General features: G+C 36.2%; 1 protein-coding gene and 1 pseudogene across 9 annotated transcripts in view; one reads left to right on the plus strand and one right to left on the minus strand.

Annotated features, from left to right (window-relative positions):
• N4BP2L2 (NEDD4 binding protein 2 like 2) overlaps window positions 1–18,118 on the plus strand; it is a 78,581-nt gene extending 60,463 nt beyond the window's left edge. For 7 of the 9 annotated variants that reach the window (XM_077868165.1, XM_077868164.1, XM_077868163.1 and 4 more), the window contains 4 exons: window positions 10,022–11,781; window positions 14,473–14,558; window positions 15,815–15,858; window positions 17,945–18,118. In XM_077868165.1, the coding sequence (XP_077724291.1) occupies window positions 10,022–11,781; window positions 14,473–14,558; window positions 15,815–15,838 (1,870 nt within the window). In that variant the 3' untranslated portion in view covers window positions 15,839–15,858; window positions 17,945–18,118. Of the gene's footprint in view, window positions 1–10,021; window positions 11,782–14,472; window positions 14,559–15,814; window positions 15,859–17,944 lie in introns of those variants that run through there. The other 2 variants (XM_077868167.1, XM_077868161.1) reach the window with 2 other exon arrangements.
• On the minus strand, window positions 8,326–8,825 carry LOC144295721 (aurora kinase C-like; annotated as a pseudogene).
• Window positions 18,119–18,508: the final 390 nt, after the last annotated feature.

The following is an 18,508-nucleotide window of genomic DNA, read 5'->3' on the forward strand; positions in this document are numbered from 1 at the left end:
TTGGTTTATTTACTATATTAAATCCTCTATTTCCTTACTTATCTTCTATCTGGTTGTTCTACACATTACTGAAAATAGAGTATTGAAATCTCCCAAAATTTGTAGAACTGTTTCTTTCTCCTTTCAGTGTTGTCAATTTTTGCTTCATGTATTTTGATGGTCTGATATTATGTGCATGTTTATAATTGTTATATGTTCTTGTTATCTTGAACCTTTTATTGATATATAATGTTCTTTTTCTCTTGTAATCTTTTTTATTTAAAGTCTATTTTGTCTGATATTAATATAGATACCTTTTTCTCTTTTGGTTACTATTTCTGTGGAATATTTTTCCATCTTTTCATTTTCAATCTATTTGTATCTTTGGAGCTAAAGTGAGTCTCTTGTAAACAGTATGTATTTGGATCATATGTTTTTTCCATTCTATCACTATCATTTGGAAAGTTTAAGCCATTTACATTTAAAATAATTACTGATGAGGAGGGACTTCTGTCATTTTGCTATTTGTTTTCTGTATGCCTTAATTGATTTTTGTCCATCTTTTTCTGCCTTACTGCCTTCTTTTGTGTTGATTTTTTGCAGTGAAATGTTTAAGTTCCTTTTTCATTTCCTTTCATGTATATTCTATAGATATTTCTTTGTGGTTATTATGTGTATTTTAACCTCAAAAGTTATAAAACTCTAATTTGAATTTATGTCATCCTACCTTCAATAACATGCAAGAACTCTGCTCCTTTATATTTCCATCCCCAATCCTTTTGGTTGTTGATGTATCAAAATTACATCTTTATACATGGTGTGCCCCAGGACATAGAGTAACAATTCTTTTAAATGCATTAGTCTCATGTAGAAAACAAAATGTGCAGTTACAAACCATAGTTACAATAATACTAGCTTCTAAAGAAATTGTTTTTTAATGTATTAATCTAGTGAATCATATAGAAAACAAAAAGTTGAGTTACAACTTGTTACTACAATAATACTAGTTTTTATAATTGCCCATGTATTTACCTTTGTTGAGATCTTTGTTTTCTTCATCTGGCCTCAAGCTTTGTCTAGTGTCCTTTCATTTTACTTTGCAGAACTCCCTTGAGCATTTCTTACAAAGCAAGTGTAGTGGCAACAGAATCCTCAGCTTTTGTTTATCTGGGAATGCCTTAATTTCTCCCTCATATTTTAAAAAGATTTTATTTATTTGAGAGAGAGAGCAAGCAAGCGAGAGAGCATGGATCAGATGGGAGAGGAAGAGGGAGAAGCAGACACCGCACTGAGTAGAGAGCTGAATGCATGGCTCAATCCCAGGTCCCTGGGATCATGACCTGAGCTAAAATAAAGGCAGATGCTTAACTCACTGAGCCACCCAGGCTCCCCTTGCCCTCATTTTTGAAGTCTAATTTAGCCAATATAGGATTCTGAGTCAACCATATTTTTCTATTAGCCCTTTGAACCTATTAGCCCACTGCATTCTGGTCTGTTAAGTTTCTGATGAGAAATCTGCTTATATTCTTATTGAGGATCCCTGCATGTGACAAGTTGCTTCCCTGTTGTTCCCTTTAAGATTCTTTCTTGGTCTTTGTCTTTTGAAAGTTTGTGTGTCTTTTTGTGGTCCTCTTTGAGTTCATCTTGGAGTTTATCAAGCTTCTTGGATGTTAATATTCAGGTCTTTCATCAAAGTTGGGAAGTTTTCTGCCATTATTTCTTCAAATATTCTCTCTTCCTCCCCCCCCCCTTTCTATGGGACTTCTACAATGTGTATATTTACCCAGTTGATAGTATCCAACAAGTCCCTTAGGCTCTGTCATTTTTCTTTGATCTTTTTTCTTTCTATTCCTCAGACTTGATAGTTTCCATTGTCCTATACTCCAGTATAGGGACAGCTGCCTGCCATGGAACTTTTTGTCCACCTTCACCCATTTTATCCATCCTCCACCTTATCCTTCTGCTAACCATCAATACGTCCTTCTATCTATGGGCTTTTTTTTTTTTTTTTTTTTAGATTTCACATGAGGGAGATTATGCAATATATGTCTTTCTCTGTCTGACTTATTTCACTTAATATAATGCTGTTAAGGTCCATCCATGTTGTCACAAATGTCAAGATTTTCTTTTTTTTATGGCTGAGTAAAATTCCATTATACACACACACACACACACACACATACATACACACCAGTTTTCTTTATCCATTCATTCATTGATGAACATGTAGACTGCTTCCATTTCTTGGTTATTATAAATAATGCCACAGTCCTTTTATCTTTTAAGCTCTCTCCTGGAACTGCATTTGCACTTCCCTTTTCTAATTTATTTTATTTTATTTCATTTTATTTTATTGAGTGAGAGAGAGAGAAAGAGAGAGAGAGGGGGTAAGCAGGGGTGCAGAGAAGGGGGAGAGATAATTCCAAACAGGTTCAACACCCAGCATGGAGCCCAATGCAGGGCTCAATCTCATGAGACAATGAGACAATGACTGAGGTGAAAACAAGAGTCAGTTGCTTTAACTGAGCCACCCAGGCATCCCTTGTGCCTCCTTTTTCATCCTTAAGACTAAATTGCTTTTTTCTCCCTTTGATTAATCTTACCAGGGGTTTATGAATTTTATTAATCTTCTCAAATAACCAACTTCTAACTTTGTTGGTCCTGAATATGGTGTGTTTATGTTTCTTTGTTATCTTTTTGATTCTTTATGATTCCTTCCCTTTTACTTTTTGGATTTTTGTTCTGCTCTTTTTTTTCTAACTTCTTCAATTATGTGGTTAACTTTTTAACTTTGCATTTTAGCTTTTTTTTCTTTTTTTTTTTTTTTACAAAAGGAAAGGAAATATCCCTTCAAATGCCATTTTTATATGTAGTTATTTTTTACTGTTATTCACTTCTATAGATTTCCATTACAAATTTTTCTATCTATGAATTTTTCAACATTTTAAAATTTCAAAAAAATTTTATTACTAATTTCAAAATTAATTGTATTATAGTCAAAGAATATGGACTGTACATTAATAATGCTTTGAAATTTGTAGAGGCTATCCTGATGGCCTGGTTAATTTCTGTAAATATTCCATATGGTTTGAGAAGAATATGTTTAATTTTTGAATGTAGTGTCAACTTTTCTTTTTTGCATAAATCATGATAGTCTCATTGTCACATTCTAATCTTGAATAGTATACTGAGGGCCTCAGTGAAATGTATAAGATGATTTTGTTGTTGATTTGTGATAAAAATAAGAGCTGTCATTTACGAAATATTCACCAGGTGCCAGAGATTGTGCTAGGTGCTTTATTTACAATAAAAGTCTTTTTATTTAAGATAATTGGAACAAGTAGGTAGTTACTTCATTGAAAAAATTGGTTGAAGTCAGGAATCATTAAGAAATGATACATACATTAAACATTTTATTTGAACTTAAAATGCATGCTTATATACACAGCCATTCATTAATTTTTATGTACGATTCTGTTTAGTGTGTGATTATGCTTATTTTTTATGTATAAACCATGCTTGCAATGTATTGTCAAGAATTTCTAGTTTTTACTGATGTAATTTGGAGGGAGAACCCAAAGAAATCTTCAAATCTTCATACTGAGTGCAAAATTATAGGTTTTAATGATTTTGAGCCAAACTTCATAGTTATCACACCTCATTTGATAACAACTGTTTAATGCCTCCTCCTTATTGAGTCACTTACTTCAATTTTATTTTTTATAGAAACTTTCTAGTATTCTTAGTCCACTGGCTGATGTAATGTTACAGGGTATTTAATCAAATCACATAGTTAGAGTAACAATTACAATTAGTATAAACAGACTTGGGAACAAACTCATCTGTCTCCTTGTAAATATACAGCCCTAAACAATGGGAGTAGGAGGGTGTAGTTTTACTAGAAGGCAGCCATTTAGTTGGGAACATTTTTTTGTACCATTAGTATCAGCCCATTATGTTGTACAGAGGCAATGGAGATAATTATTAAATCTGCCATGTCAGTTAAGTAGAGGTCATTTAGGAGCATCTATATTAGTATATTTTACAGCTCTGCAAGGAGGTAATGTTATCTCCATTTTAGAAGGGAGATCTGGTTTGCCCAAGATCCCAATACTAGTTATTACTGAACCAGGACTAGGATCTAGGCTGGGATTAGTTCAACTACAGTCATTCCAAAAAGCTGTGAGAGCTCTTTTTTATAATCTGTGTGCTTTAATTGAATTTTACTTCATTTATTGCTCATGCTTTATGAATTAGTATGTTGGCCTCTGCAATGGAAAATACCGGTTTTAGCCCCTTATTCATTATTTTCATGAAATTTAGGCACTTAGGATACTTTTTTTTTTTTTCTCCCTAGTAGTTAGTTTTGGCTTTATCTGGATATTTTTCTCACCTCTGTCTTCAAGTCAGAGCTTACTGGGTCAGGTTAGCTTGTTTCTGAACAAACACTCTTTTTCTCATTCTTAAGAGGTACACTCACTCATTCCTACCCAGGAGCTTGGATTCACAGCCATCATCTAGAAAACAAAATATTATTAATCAGAGATGTGTTACTATTTGTTCATTTCTTACTCTTTTCTTTTCTAAGCTACAGCCTGTGCCTCCAACTCTCCTGATTTCTTCTCCATGACTAACTTCTATGTAGTCATGTTTCTTTTCTTTTAATGGTGCCATTCATCCCTAAATGAATGAGCACAAATGAGATCAAGCTTAATGAGCCTTGGCACAGGTTTGATGAGCCTCCCACACTTTATAAATACATCTACTATTGAATAGCCACCTTCCATGCCTACACATTCTAACTCAAATTATCATCATCATCCCTTTTCCTCTCTCCCAAGTGCTTCACAAGTCAGTTATTGGTTTGTGTTTCCTTTCTAGAAGGCCTGGTCCAAGTACCAGAACAAGTATGGTAGCTGTAGAGAGCTTCATGGTATAGAACCAGTACAAGTTGCAGGCACACTTCTCTGTGGAGTCAGCCTTTTGATTTTCATACTTCTTGGCATTGTGCTGTATTTTCACTTGAAATTCCAATCCTTAGGGTCTCCTTTGGCTGACTCTTTTAGCAAACTACCTTAATAAATTGCCTGATCTCTCAGACTTTGATAGTTTATTTTTTAAGCTATCTCATTCTTTCATGATCTATGTTAACTTCTCTACAAACATGAATTTTCATCATTAGCAGGTTTCTACTATTCTTTCTCTAGCTATCGGATTGTAATCCATTCAACAAACAAAAGAACGCTTGAGGTGTATTGGCAAAACCCTCATCTTCTCCACTTTCTAACCTCTGCTATAAGGACAGATTAACTTATTGGTTCAAACTCTGAACTGAATTTTGAGCCAACTGATTTGGCAACCCTGTCTCTAAACCTATATCCTTCATAGGCTTCTTTCTATGTCTCAATAAATGGTCATTTTGTCCCTTCAATAGGCCCAAATCCTTTTGCTCATACTTGACCTTTTTCTATATCCAATTTATTTTCAAGACTTGCTTGCTTTTCCTTTAAAATATATCCAGAATGTGATCATTTCTCACTACTTCTACCCTGTGACAAATACCCAGAAGAAGACCCTTATGTCCATTATGCCTATCTGAGTTTTAGGCCATCTGTCTAAAACTCATAGGGACCCTTGACATAAAGGCTGATTAGGGAGATGGGAATGGTTCTGCTCCACACCATTTCCTCTCAATTTCTGTTGCTGTTTATTATTTGCTTTGATTCAGAAGGAGAGAGGACAAGAGAAAAGTCTATATACTAGGTGATAATAGGAGTCAAGGCCCAATTTCCATTGGAAGGATTCAGCCCTTATCAACTGAATATCTCTGTGTTTATGTATATGTGACAATTCAAAGATGAAAGGAAGGAGAGAAGAAAGAGAAGGGAAGTGATTTTATAAAATTCTCTTTTTTTAAAATCAAGAGGCAGTTTTGCATGATGGTCAGAGTGTGGACTCTCAGAGACAGCTTTAGTCTGAATCCTGCTGGTAGCCATGTGACACTGGGCAAATTTTTTTCTTTTTCCAGTTCTATTGAGAAATAATTGGCATCTATCATCATATAAACTTAAGGTATATAGCATGTATAGTTTGATTTATATATGTTGTTAAATGGTTACCACAATAAGGTTTAGTTAGCATTTTATCATGTTATATAGATGCAATTTAAAAAAAAAGAAAATCCTGTTTGTAATGAGAACTCTTGGGATCTGCTGTCTTCATAACTTCTCTGTATGCCACACAGCAGTGTTAGTAATAGTCATCATGTTGTATATTACATCCCTAGGACTTATTTATCTTATAACTGGAAGTTTGTGCCTTTTGACTACCTTCCTTTAATTCCTCCTCCACCAGGCCCCAACATCTGGTAACTATAACTCTGATCTCCTTATCTGTGACTGGGGGGTTTTGGTTTTTTTTTTTTTTTGTTTTGTTTTGTTTTTTTTAAGATTTTATTTATTCATGAGAGATACACAGAGAGAAGCAGAGACATAGGCAAAAGGAAAAGCAGGCTTCCTGTGGTGAGCCTGATGTGGGACTTGATCCCAGGATTCTGGGATCACAATGAGAGCAGAAGGCAGATGCTCAACCACAGAGCCACCTAGGTGTCCCTGTTTTGTTTCGTTTTTTAAATGTCACATATAAGTAAGATCATAGAGTATTTGCTTTTCTCTGTCTCACTTATTTCATTTGGCATAATGCCTTCAAGTTCCAACCATGTTGTTGTCAATGATAGGATTTCCTCATTTTTAGTGAGGAAATAATATTCTGTGTGTGTATGTGTGTGTGTGTGTGTCTGTGTGTGTGTACATACATATATATATATATATTTATATTTATATATACCACTTCTCTTTTTTTTAAGATTTTATTTATTTATTCATGATAGACACACAGAGAGAGAGAGAGAGAGGCAGAGACACAGGCAGAAGGAGAAGCAGGCTCCATGCCGGGAGCCCGACAAGGGACTCAATCCCAGGACTCCAGGATCGCTCCCTGGGCCAAAGGCAGGTGCTAAACCGCTAAGCCACCCAGGGATCCCCTATATACCACTTCTTTATCTCTTCATTTCTCAATGGATACTCAGGTTGTTTCTGTCTTGGCTATTAGGCTGCTATAAACATAGAGGTGCAGATATCTTTCTGAGTTAGTGTTTTTGTATCCTTCAGATACATTCTCAATATTCTCAGCAGTGGAATTACTGGATCATTTGATAGTTCTGTCCTTAATTTTTTGAGGAAACTCCATACTACTGTTTTCCACAGTCGCTGTAGCTGAGCAAACTCTTTAAATTCTTTTTTTCAATTGTCTTTTTGAGATGGGGATAAAACTAGCATTTGCCTTACTGTTGTGAAGTAAGGCAAGTATCATTGCTGTGAAAATTATATGAGTTAATATGTGTAAAGCAACTAGTTTTAATACATAGCAAATATGCAGTAGTTTGTTTTGTTTTGTTTTGTTTTTTTTGAGTCAGTTTTCAAAGTCACATTGTGGGCATTAGGATTCCTGATATCATAGAAAGTTATTAACATTTTGGTCATGAATCGTACATATCAGCATTGCTTAAGTGTCTTAGTTTGGGGCTTTTTTTTTTGTTTGTTTATAAACCTATGTGTGTGTAGAGATTTTAGGCATCTTCTGATGTCTTCCCACCCCTATTCACTGGCTAAGAGGTCAGGAGTAGTTCCCTTTTTAAAATTTTCTATTGATACATACATTCTAGCTGTCAGATGCTGTCAGTCATCTTACCATTGATGACCTTTGTTTATGTAGTCCTTGCATCTCCAGAAGTTAAGCTACAGTGGATGTATCTGTTGTTCAATATTAATTAAGTGGCATGCATTTGCAACTTGCAGTTTATTTTCACTTCTAATGTAGTGATAAAAAAATAAATATAATCCTTATGTTGAGAAAAAAACTCCCATTTACATGTGTTAGGGCTCCCTTTTCCTTGTGCCATGGAAAGCTATTTAAAAGTATAAGTTAAGTGCATTTATTTCCATAGAATCACCAGTCCTGACATGAGTTTAAAGTCCTCAGTCTATTACCATTTATTTTAGTAAATAAGGCAACAATAAACTCTACCCATTCTTTTCCTCCTTTACTTGCAACAGGATGCTTCATGTTTGGGCAAAGAGAGTGGTGGGGCCTGGGGGCTGGCCGGCCCTCCCAGCTCTCCTGGGAGCCTGTGGGAGGATGATCAGAGGTTGCTGAAGAGTTTGGGTTTTTTTGTTTTTTGTTTTACAAAATGATTCAGCTTTTATTAATTAGCATCTTAGAAGAAACAAAAGATAAGAGAGCCAGCAAAGCTCTGAACAAACACAATGAAACAGGTGCAGACAGCCCTCAAGAAGCCATTTGAACAGATGGAAGCAACACCCTCCTCTAGTGGGCCCTGACCCAGGGGTGCTCCATGATCTGGGCCAAGGGTAGCCTTTCCAAAGGCTGGTATCTGAGAAGCTTGGAGACTAAGTCCTAGGCCCCCAAAGGTAATGATGGGGGAAATCGTAGGTCTACCTTGAGGATGCGTCTGTAGGTCTCATTATGGGAAGGGCTCTCAAAGGGTGGATATCCTACCAACAGCTCATAGCAAAGTACTCCAGTGCACCATAGATCAACCTTCTCATTGTATGTTCTCCTCTCAATCATTTCTGGGGGCAAGTAGTCCAGAGTCCCACACATTGTCTTTCTCCTCAGAGATGGTGTGTGCACAGACCAGCCGAAGTCTGCAATTTTCACCTCACCCTTGAACCCGAGCAGTAGGTTCTCTGGTTTAATATCCCCGTGAATCACCTTTTTCTCATGGCAGTAAGTCAGAGCATCTGCCAATTCCTCCATTATTGTGGCTGTGTTTTTAGAGTAACATCCTAGTCTATAGTATGAGTTTCATTAATTTATTGCACCTTAGGCTTCTGCTAAAGCTTTCACTGAATCAGCTTTTACTGACCATGATGAGTTACTGCCAATGTTGGCATTCTTTACTTGATATCTTTTTTACAGAAGTCCTATCACAACTTCTCCTTAGTAATTTAGCATTCCTTAATGTTCTTTCTATGCTAACATCCAGGAATGTGGAAACAAGGGCAGTAGCAATTAGGTGACAAAGAACAAGGTGTTCAGGGCTCCTGTCTATTGAAAATTGCCTGACAGCATGGGATGAAATAAACCAGGCCAGAAGACAGGGGTAGATTCAACAAGTTCCTTTGTCCAACACCCAGACAGTCAACTGAATTTTTCCTTCATTATTTCTTTTGGCTTCCATGTTTGTTTGCTTGTTTAATTGTTTGTTGTTTGTTGTTTTGTTTTGTTTCTGTTCTCTATCCTGGATTTTTTTTTTTCTCAGCTGTGTCTATTGTCCTTCCCCCCACTGCATTTTACTATGTCTCTATCTGTACCTTATAGAAGATAACTAGATCTTTATGTTCTAAATTAGATAATGTTCTAAATCCTCTTTTTTTTTCTTTTAGAATCAAAAGATTATCTTTAATTAAGGAGAACTGTGAACTTTTAGTGTGGTCAATGGAAATACTATTATAGTAGGAATAAAGAACACTATATTCTTTTAGGTGGGATAATTTTTTACTGTGGTATTGTCCCTGGCATTGCAGGAAGGTAAACACCCCTGGCCTCAGTACCAAGTGCCAGTAACACATCTCCAGTCATTGTGACCACCTACAATGCCTCTACAGACTTACAAACCTCATTAAGTAGTGATAGAACCTCTGCTTTAGAACCACTGCGAGGTAGGCAATTAGAAGCATCTGCAAACCCTGGATTTTGCATCAAATGTGCTTTATAATTTGTAAGTTACTGATTTATGAAACAAGTATGTGAAAATGACTTGTAGCTTCCTTAAAGTGTACTCATTTTTAGTTGAGAGAATTAAAGTTTTTCTCTTTTTAAAATTTTAAAACTATACTACAAAGTACACAATGCTTTAAAATCTCTTGTACTAGTGATTTGCACATTAAGAGTATGTTTTAGTTGCTAGTGTTATACAAATAATTAAGTGATAAATGTTCTTAATTCTTTTATATTTCAGAGAAAGAGATTTGAAGAAAACTGGGCACAGGCTCAGCAAAACCAAACAGAAGAGAAACAGAAAAAGAAATAAAAAGCAGAACAGTCATAGTAAAATCATGGGAGAAAACTCATTTGAAATCTTAAGTTACCATATACCAGGGGATCAGGACCCATCCCAGAGTGAAGAGGAAGACCTGGAAGACACCAAAAGAGAATCGGTGCATGACTTCACTGATGAACTGGAAGATGAACTAAGAGATTTAGTAAATGGCCACAAAGATGAAGTGTGGAAAAGCATAAATCCTGAAGAGAGTTTTCCAAATGTTACATCTGAAATTGAGCTGGACAATGCACCAGAAAATTACCTCTCTAAAGAAAACAATGATTTGTTTCTAAATATGTCACTGATGTCAAATGAAAACTCTGTTACTTGCCTGACAGTGACTCAGGATCTTTCCTGCGTAGCAAGTGATGACTACACGAAGATAGGAAAGCATACTGGAAATGGGCAACCCATGGCATCAGACATCCAGGGTGGATCCACTGACATCTCCTGCTTATCTATGCAGAAGAGAGAGAAGGTAGATAAAAGACTCCCAAATGAAACAATTCTTTGCCATCAGTATGGGTCCAGAACCTTAGAGAAAGATTTAAGAAAGAAACAAGGAATAAATGCAACTGAAAACAACTATTGGGCTTTTTTTCCAAACAATCTATCTGATGAAGAATTATGGATGGGCTCTGAGAGACAACCCTGTTTAGGGAGCTGGCCTGAGGGACCTCATAAGTTTATATGTGAACAAAGACCAAAGAAAGATAGATGGCAAAAGCTGGTCTCTCCGGACAGCAGGGGACAATTGATTACATTGATCTCTGCTTGTGAAGAAACTTCAGTATCAAGGAGCTGTCCAGAAACATTGATAGAGGAGAAACTATTGATAGAAAATGAAGATTTGTCACCTCCAACTGAGAATACAGATTCATTCATAGAAACTGAAACAAGTATCATTAGAATCTGCTTGCCTAAACTGGATATCCCAAAGAGTGACTTACACTCAACAAAGAATAAGAAAAGGAGAGAGAAAAGGATTTTCAATTTGGCACCAAACTTTAACTTACTGGAACAGAGATATATCAGTGTAAAAGAAAGAGGGTCATGTGGCTTGTCAACAGAAAGCAAAGGACTAGAAATTATTTTGGAAGAAGAAAAAGATAGAATTTCAGAAATAAATCATAAAAAGGAGAATACACGAAAACTTATGACCTTGAATCATTATCATCATCCATCGTGGTTTTACTTTGATATTATCAAAGATCTTCCTCTAAATGTTGGTAGACAATCTTATTCTTATTACCTGCCATTTAATAGACTAAGGCACTCTGTATATTTTTACAAAAACCCTATTCCTTCTCTTGTGCTACAATATACAGCTAGCTTTCAGATGGTATCTTTTACAAGCAAGAAATCATTTTTGACTTTCAAATCTCAGACAAGAGTAGATAACCAACTAAGTGACCGAGGATTTAGTTCTTCAGAAATTTTAAGTAGCCAACCTGATCCTTTCTACTCTTTTAGGGTCACTTCTGATCTTCACTTTTTAAGTGAAAGTTTCGACAAAAGGCTGAAGACGTGGGAAGAACCTAAGCCCTTACAGTTCTTGCAAACTGAGGATGACCAAGATTTAACAAGCACTGGCTTTGATTCCCTTGAGCTGCAATTATCACAAGTGTTTGCCTTTCAACTAGTAAAGCTTTTTGGATCCCCCGGAGTTCCAATAGGTAAATTATATTTATTCCCTCCAAAAAAAAAAAAAAAAAAAAAGTTCATCTTAACATATATGAGTAGTTTTTTGAAGTGTTTCTACCCTGTATTAGTGATTTCATGCAGTTAATTGATCTCCCTTCACTTTTCAGCAGTAGAAGTAGAGGACCCATAGCAAATGGTGCTTGATCTTCAGTCATGTGCTGGCCTCCACCTCAAGGACCAGCAGTCTTAAATGTCTTTGAGCACTTAGAATCCTTGGACTCTCTATATAAATAGACACTGAGGGATCCCTGGGTGGCGCAGCGGTTTGGCACCTGCCTTTGGCCCAGGGCGCGATCCTGGAGACCTGGGATCGAATCCCACGTTGGGCTCCCGGTGCATGGAGCCTGCTTCTCCCTCTGCCTATGTCTCTGCCTCTCTCTCTCTCTCTGTGACTATCATAAATAAATAAAAATTTTAAAAATAAATAAATAAATAGACACTGAGAAGAACAAAGGATGAGGCAGGCAAACAGTAATGAAACAAATAGAGATGGGTTATCCCCTTTTTTTTTTAATCTTCCTATTTTATACATTTTCCTTGTTTGGCAAATGGCCCTTTCCTTTCTCATTCGCAGTATGGTTCATAGATAACAGAATAGTAAAGAAGGTGGAAATGTGAAGGTTAAATGATGAAAAAATATCTGAAATAAGTTGAATTTTTAAAACTATCTGAAAAAGATACAAAGATTCCTTCTGGCTCTTGTTTTTGGAAATGAAAAATCCACCTATTATTAAAACACATTAAAATGTTTTTGTAATATCCTAAGTAAAATTCTAAATAAACTTCTAAATAATATATTTAAGATGCTAAAAGTCTTAGGAAATTGAACACATATTCCAATTTTTCCTTATCTGTAAATCAGTTGCAGTGTTAGTGATTTAATTGAGTTGAATGTGTCCTCTTCCTTGGGGACAGAAACTGTAAGAGCCAAGAAGTCAAAGCTCCATTCCCCACAGTTCTCCTGTATCTTTTTGATATTCTTTCTTTTCTAAACATACCAGAAGTAGAGGACCCATACCAGGGTCTCTGGGTCCTGCTCTTCTCTCAGAGCTTATCTTCCAGAGGTTTTTACATTGCTCCTAAATTTCTGCTGTTCTGGACAAAATTGGGGCCCAGATCCCAGACCCAAGACTGGCTAAGTCTCAGGGTGAGGCATCAAGCAGTTATTAACCTGCTCTTGAGGGTCTAGCATTATGTTTATCATTTTTGTAAGCTGTGAATAATCACTCCTTAAACTGTTTGCTACAGTATGCTATCCTAGACACACTGGAGAAATGTACCAATTAAAAAAATTAAAATGCATTTGCTTTAGGGAATTTTGAAAGATAAGTGAAGTCATTTTAGGTCAGGGGTCCTAGTCCTAGGTCCATATTCTAAATGAATGCAAAAAATTTTTGTGTCATTTTGAACCATTTTTCTGAGAAAGTTAATAGATTTTATCACTTTCTGGGACGGGGGGAGGAGGTGTCAGCGCATGACTTGAAAAGATTAACAATCACTGTCTTAAATTAACATCAGAAAACATGAAGGCACTGGTGTGAAAAGATTCTAAACCTCCTCCTCCCTTGAATGCACAATACCATCATAATCAACAGTAATGATCAAGCATCCATTAATTAAGCTTTGGAAAGCTTTCCAGAGGAAATAGACCTCATTCATCAAATTGCTTACCTTCTAAATGGGGAGCAAGACTAACACAAAACAAAATTATTGCACACAGAAAATATAAATGACAAACTTATGAATATTCTATAAGCCAGGTTAGCAGTGCTTAAGGGATTGTTGAAGAGAATATGGGGTTATGGTTTTTTGGGGGATGGCTTTAATGTGAAAATGAATTATAAGCAGTGCTTATACAAATGTAGCTTAAAAAATATATAGGGAAAGAATTTCACATTTGGATATTGTGGGTGCTTAAAAAAGGAGAGGAAAAACTTAAGTGGAAACTGTCAGCTGATTTGTTTGGCCAAGTTGGAGAAACAAAGCTTTGATGCATGTATGGCTAGTGGCCTTGTAAATGAAGCAGGGAGCTCAAATGAATCCTAGTATTAGGAGGTATTATATAGTAAAACCACACACAGGTCTGAAGAAACCAAACTATTCATATTGCCAGGGACATGTGTGTATAGGAAAAAAATTTTGTGTGATTTGATATGGCTGATATGTATATATCAGTGTTTGGACTTATTTGTGAACATCTTAATTGTCTGTGAGGATTTTTCCCCAGACACTCTTATGTGGAAGGAATAGTTTACAGTAAGACTAAACTTGCTATAGTTGTGCTGTTTCTACCTATCACGGGAAAGGATAACTACCTGAATTTCTATGCCCTGTGACAATGCCACTTGAAGCAAATATATATATATATATATATATATGTTATAATATATTTATTATTGATATATATTTTTACTTAATGAAAATTTGAACTATGATACATATCCCTTTACATGAATAAATAAGCATTTCCATTGTGTCAGGATAGTGTTTAATAATAAAGGCCTGAGATAAACTAACTCCTGCTCTAGCCATCAGTGAAATATCTTCCAAACCAGGTTCTTACCATTATATCAGTCTAAATATCATGTTTGCATATCTTCACATTTAGGGTAAAAAATCTGTATGACATTGGAGATGAAATTTGTTCGCTTTTATTTTCACAGAATCTTTGATGCCTGATGACTGTGTGGTTTCCCTTGACTGGAAGACACTGAAGATGATCTATTCGCAATGGAAGACTTCACTAGAGGTATATTTTTATGGCTTTCAAAGAAGAACTTCTCTAACTGATTTCTTAAAACAAAAACAAAAACACAACAAACAATTGGACAAAACCTGATCACCAAATGTAGTATGAAGGGCTACATCTCTTATATTAAATTAGAGAAAGACTGTATGTTGATGGGTGGCTAATATATGCTCTTTCAGTTAGTTCCAAAGAGAAAACTGTGTTTAATTCCCTAACTTTGCTGTAATGTAGGCTGATATAAGGGCCTACTGTGGATTACTGAGGTGCCCATTTTAGGAGAGCCCTTTCTTCATTACATCTTCTGTCCAGCCCTCAATCTTATACTGGTATGATAGAGTAATAGTTACAAATTAGATTCATATTTACTTGACTTGGAAGCACCTCATTATTGGTATTTTCTGTTGGTCCATAGTGAGAGACATGACCATTCTGACAGGCTGTTAATTTTCCAGGTAGGTGGAGGAAGACTGGTGGGGAAGATTAGAAAGGTAATAGAAATTCTGGAAAAGGCAGCACACCGTATAATGTAATGGGGAGAGAGTTGACATTAGTTGATAGTTATTTGAATATTCCCAGAGGCAATGCTAGGGGTACATTGTGAGATAAATGGTAAAAGCAAGGTTTAGTGAAACATAAAATTATATAGTGCAGGATAGTAGGTATTTCTTAACGGTTCATATAAGCACAGCTGCGGGAAAAGTAGATTTGTTTTATGTGCCCAGTTAGTAAAACTAAGTAACATTTTTCTAAACTTCTTATTTCTTTTCAATCCCCATGGAGAATTTATTGCTGCCTAAACACACACACCTACACACACACACATACACACACACACACTCTCTCTCTCTCTCTCTCATACACATTCACACATACACTTACACACTCTTACACCAACCCCAATATTTTATTTTTTAAGATTTTATTTATTCATTAGAGAATGAGCATAAGCTGGTGGGCAGGGGCAGAGGGAGAAGCAGGCTCTCCACTGAGCAGGGAGTGTAACTAGGGGCTTGATTCCAGGACCTCAGAATCATGACCTGATGACCTGAGCTGAAGGCAGATGCTTAACTGACTGAGCCACCCAGGCGCCCCCACAACCCCAATATTTTAAATGTTTAAGCGGACATTTGTGGTTATAAGGTTTATTTTGCCATTTTGAGAATGTTCCTACATGAGTTTAATGATGATAAATGATAAACTTAACCCCAATGCCAAATATTAATCATTATTTTATGTATTTTAATTATAATTTCTAGAAAAGACAGAAGAAGATTGGTTAAAAATGAGAATATCTAGAACTGTAAGTACAACTTATTCCAGAGACTTCTGTATGATCAGAAGGAAGTGGATGTTGACATTATTTGGTTGTAATAGCTCCATGTACCAAAATCGAAGAGTAAATATAAAAAATGTAGTCTATTACCATAGCAACCCTGTGTGCTATTGCACATGTGATTTTCTATTTCCTTTAAATGTAGATCTTTTTATGAAAAACAACAAAGCTTAGATTGTTGTTACCAAATTTATTTCTCAACTTTATTGGTTAGAACATATTTTAGAGCATTCTGTCAACACACAGTTTATGAGGGATTACCACCCCCGCCCCTCCACCCCAGATTGTTGTGTGATAAAAGCTGGGAGTTAGGGATAGAGGTTATATTTAAATATTAAACAATTCTTTAGGAAAGGAGGTAAAACATGTAGACAGATTTACATTCTATTTTAAACTTGACATCAAGCTGACATTAAAATAAACACATTGCACTTTTTTTTCAAATGCCTAAATTAGGAAATAAACACAGCTGCTATGATTTTGGTATATATGTGCATGGTTTTGATAAGAAGAATTGAATGCACTCTGCATTTACCATATGTTTTCTTTCTTCCTTTTAATTTTATTTCTAAGAGTTTTCTGTGTTTCCATTTTTCAGCTAGAAATATACATATACCCAATAAAAATGTTTTTGTTTCTTTTAAACCTGGTTCTGCTGTGAGAAGGACGAAAGGTTTAGGAGAAGAGTTTGAGATTTGGGGGACTACTAGAAAATGTGGGATTAATGTAGTCTGAGAAGGGATAAGAGGCTAAGAGGAATTCCAGAGAAAGCAGGTGAAGAAATTAATTTATTCGTTTAACAACTATTTATTGAGTAGCCTCAATCCAGACATTGTTTGATACCTGGGGGCTATAGCAGTGAAAACAGTCCTGCCCTCATGGAGTTTATGTTAGGACTGAAGTTAGGAAGAAGTGTTTTCCCTCCCTCCTTCATGAGGCAGCTCCAATGTGACACCAGTACAATACAAGCTGCACGCATCCAGCATGGACATATTTGGCTGTGGCCATTCACGAGTCATTTCCATCTGCTAAATTTGGATATATTGTGTCAAGGACACTTTCTGGAATATACTTTTGATTATTATATTCATCTTTCACATTCATGCTACACTGCTTTCTGGTCTTCTCCTACAGACCAGTCACCCCTAATTATTAATCTGTTCTTATGGGGGAACTTTATGAGTGTTGTAGCTATGTACAGGTTTTTTTTTTTTTTTTAACAATTATGATGAGAACATGCCTCCCTGTTTTGTGTTTGGCATAATGTACTGATTAGTGGGCCTCAAGGGGTAGATAGAAATGTATAAGGAGGGAAATAGCAGGAGAATGTGGTTGGCTCTAGGAGCCCCAAGTCCCTGCCTATTTCAAGATCCTCTTCCTGCTGCTGGTTGCTAGGGTGTTTTATTGTTGCTTGGGTAAAGAGGTGGGGCAGAGTGCTGGAATGAGGATGTGTTCCCATCTTGTAGCTCTTGCTGTCTGGCTGTGTGATCTTAAACAAGATACCCTCTCAGAGCCTCAGTTTCTTCACCTGCAAAAAAGATTTATGATAGCAACCTGTCAAGGGAATATTAAATGAGGATTAGTGACATAACTTGTGCAAAGCACTTAACATAGTGCCTGAAAAATAATAGGCTCTTAGAAGGGTTAATTCCCCTTCTCTAAATACCCCTTGGGTGCCGGCATTGTCTTTGAAATGTCCCAGGCAGAACAGAAATTGTGTTTCTGGCAACAACATTGACTCCACAAACTTGGTAACACATTTGCATGAATTAGTGTATTTATTATGAACTTTCTAGTGTAAATAGCTGGATCCTCAGGGAATGGTACAGAGGACAGGTGTGGATTTAAAGACAGGAGGTCAGGCACTGTCAGGGAGACTGCCTCTGTCTGTCACATGAGGTGGGACCAGGCAGGGTGTGGGGATTGTGGGGGAGAGTGAAGGTCTACATGCAGGGGAGTGGCATAAATAGGGAAATAGCCTGAGACACTGACAGCTGACTCCATGTAAGTCACTGTTTTGTCTGGACTTGTTTGGCCTGTGTTTTGTTTGTAGTTGAATTCTTCAGTCTTCTTGGTGCTGTTGAAGATCCTCACCATCAAGAAGAGTGCTCAGTGCCCACCCAAAGGATTATTGTCAGCCATATACTCACAGGATACCAAAACTGGTTTGGATAATCTTTTCAACTGTTCTTGATTAGTTATTTGAATAATAAAAAACTCAACAAAAGAGGTAACAACTTGAACTTTTTATTATCTAATTGTGAAGATGTTTGCCCTACTTTAATTTGTTTTATGGAAGTAAATAAGGCACAGAAAACTTGAGTAATTTATTTTAAAAATCACATCAGGTTGGAAGGGTAGGCCTTATATTCAAGTATGGGTCTGTGATTCCATTTCTAAAATTCTGAAATCCAAAAAAGCTCTGAAAATCAAAAAGTTTTTGTTTTGTTTTGTTTCTTAAATGTTTGGCATTAAAGCTAAGTTGTGAGCAAAACTTGACTCAAACAGCAAAACTTAGTTTTACTCTTTATTTATCCTACCTAGTGTGACTGTTCAGTTATAACATTTCATTGCAGAAATATTAATGTGTTTAATTACCACTGGCTACCCAGCCCCC

This window comes from Canis aureus, chromosome 24 (genome assembly GCF_053574225.1).
Source record: "Canis aureus isolate CA01 chromosome 24, VMU_Caureus_v.1.0, whole genome shotgun sequence".
Lineage (NCBI taxonomy): Eukaryota > Metazoa > Chordata > Mammalia > Carnivora > Canidae > Canis > Canis aureus.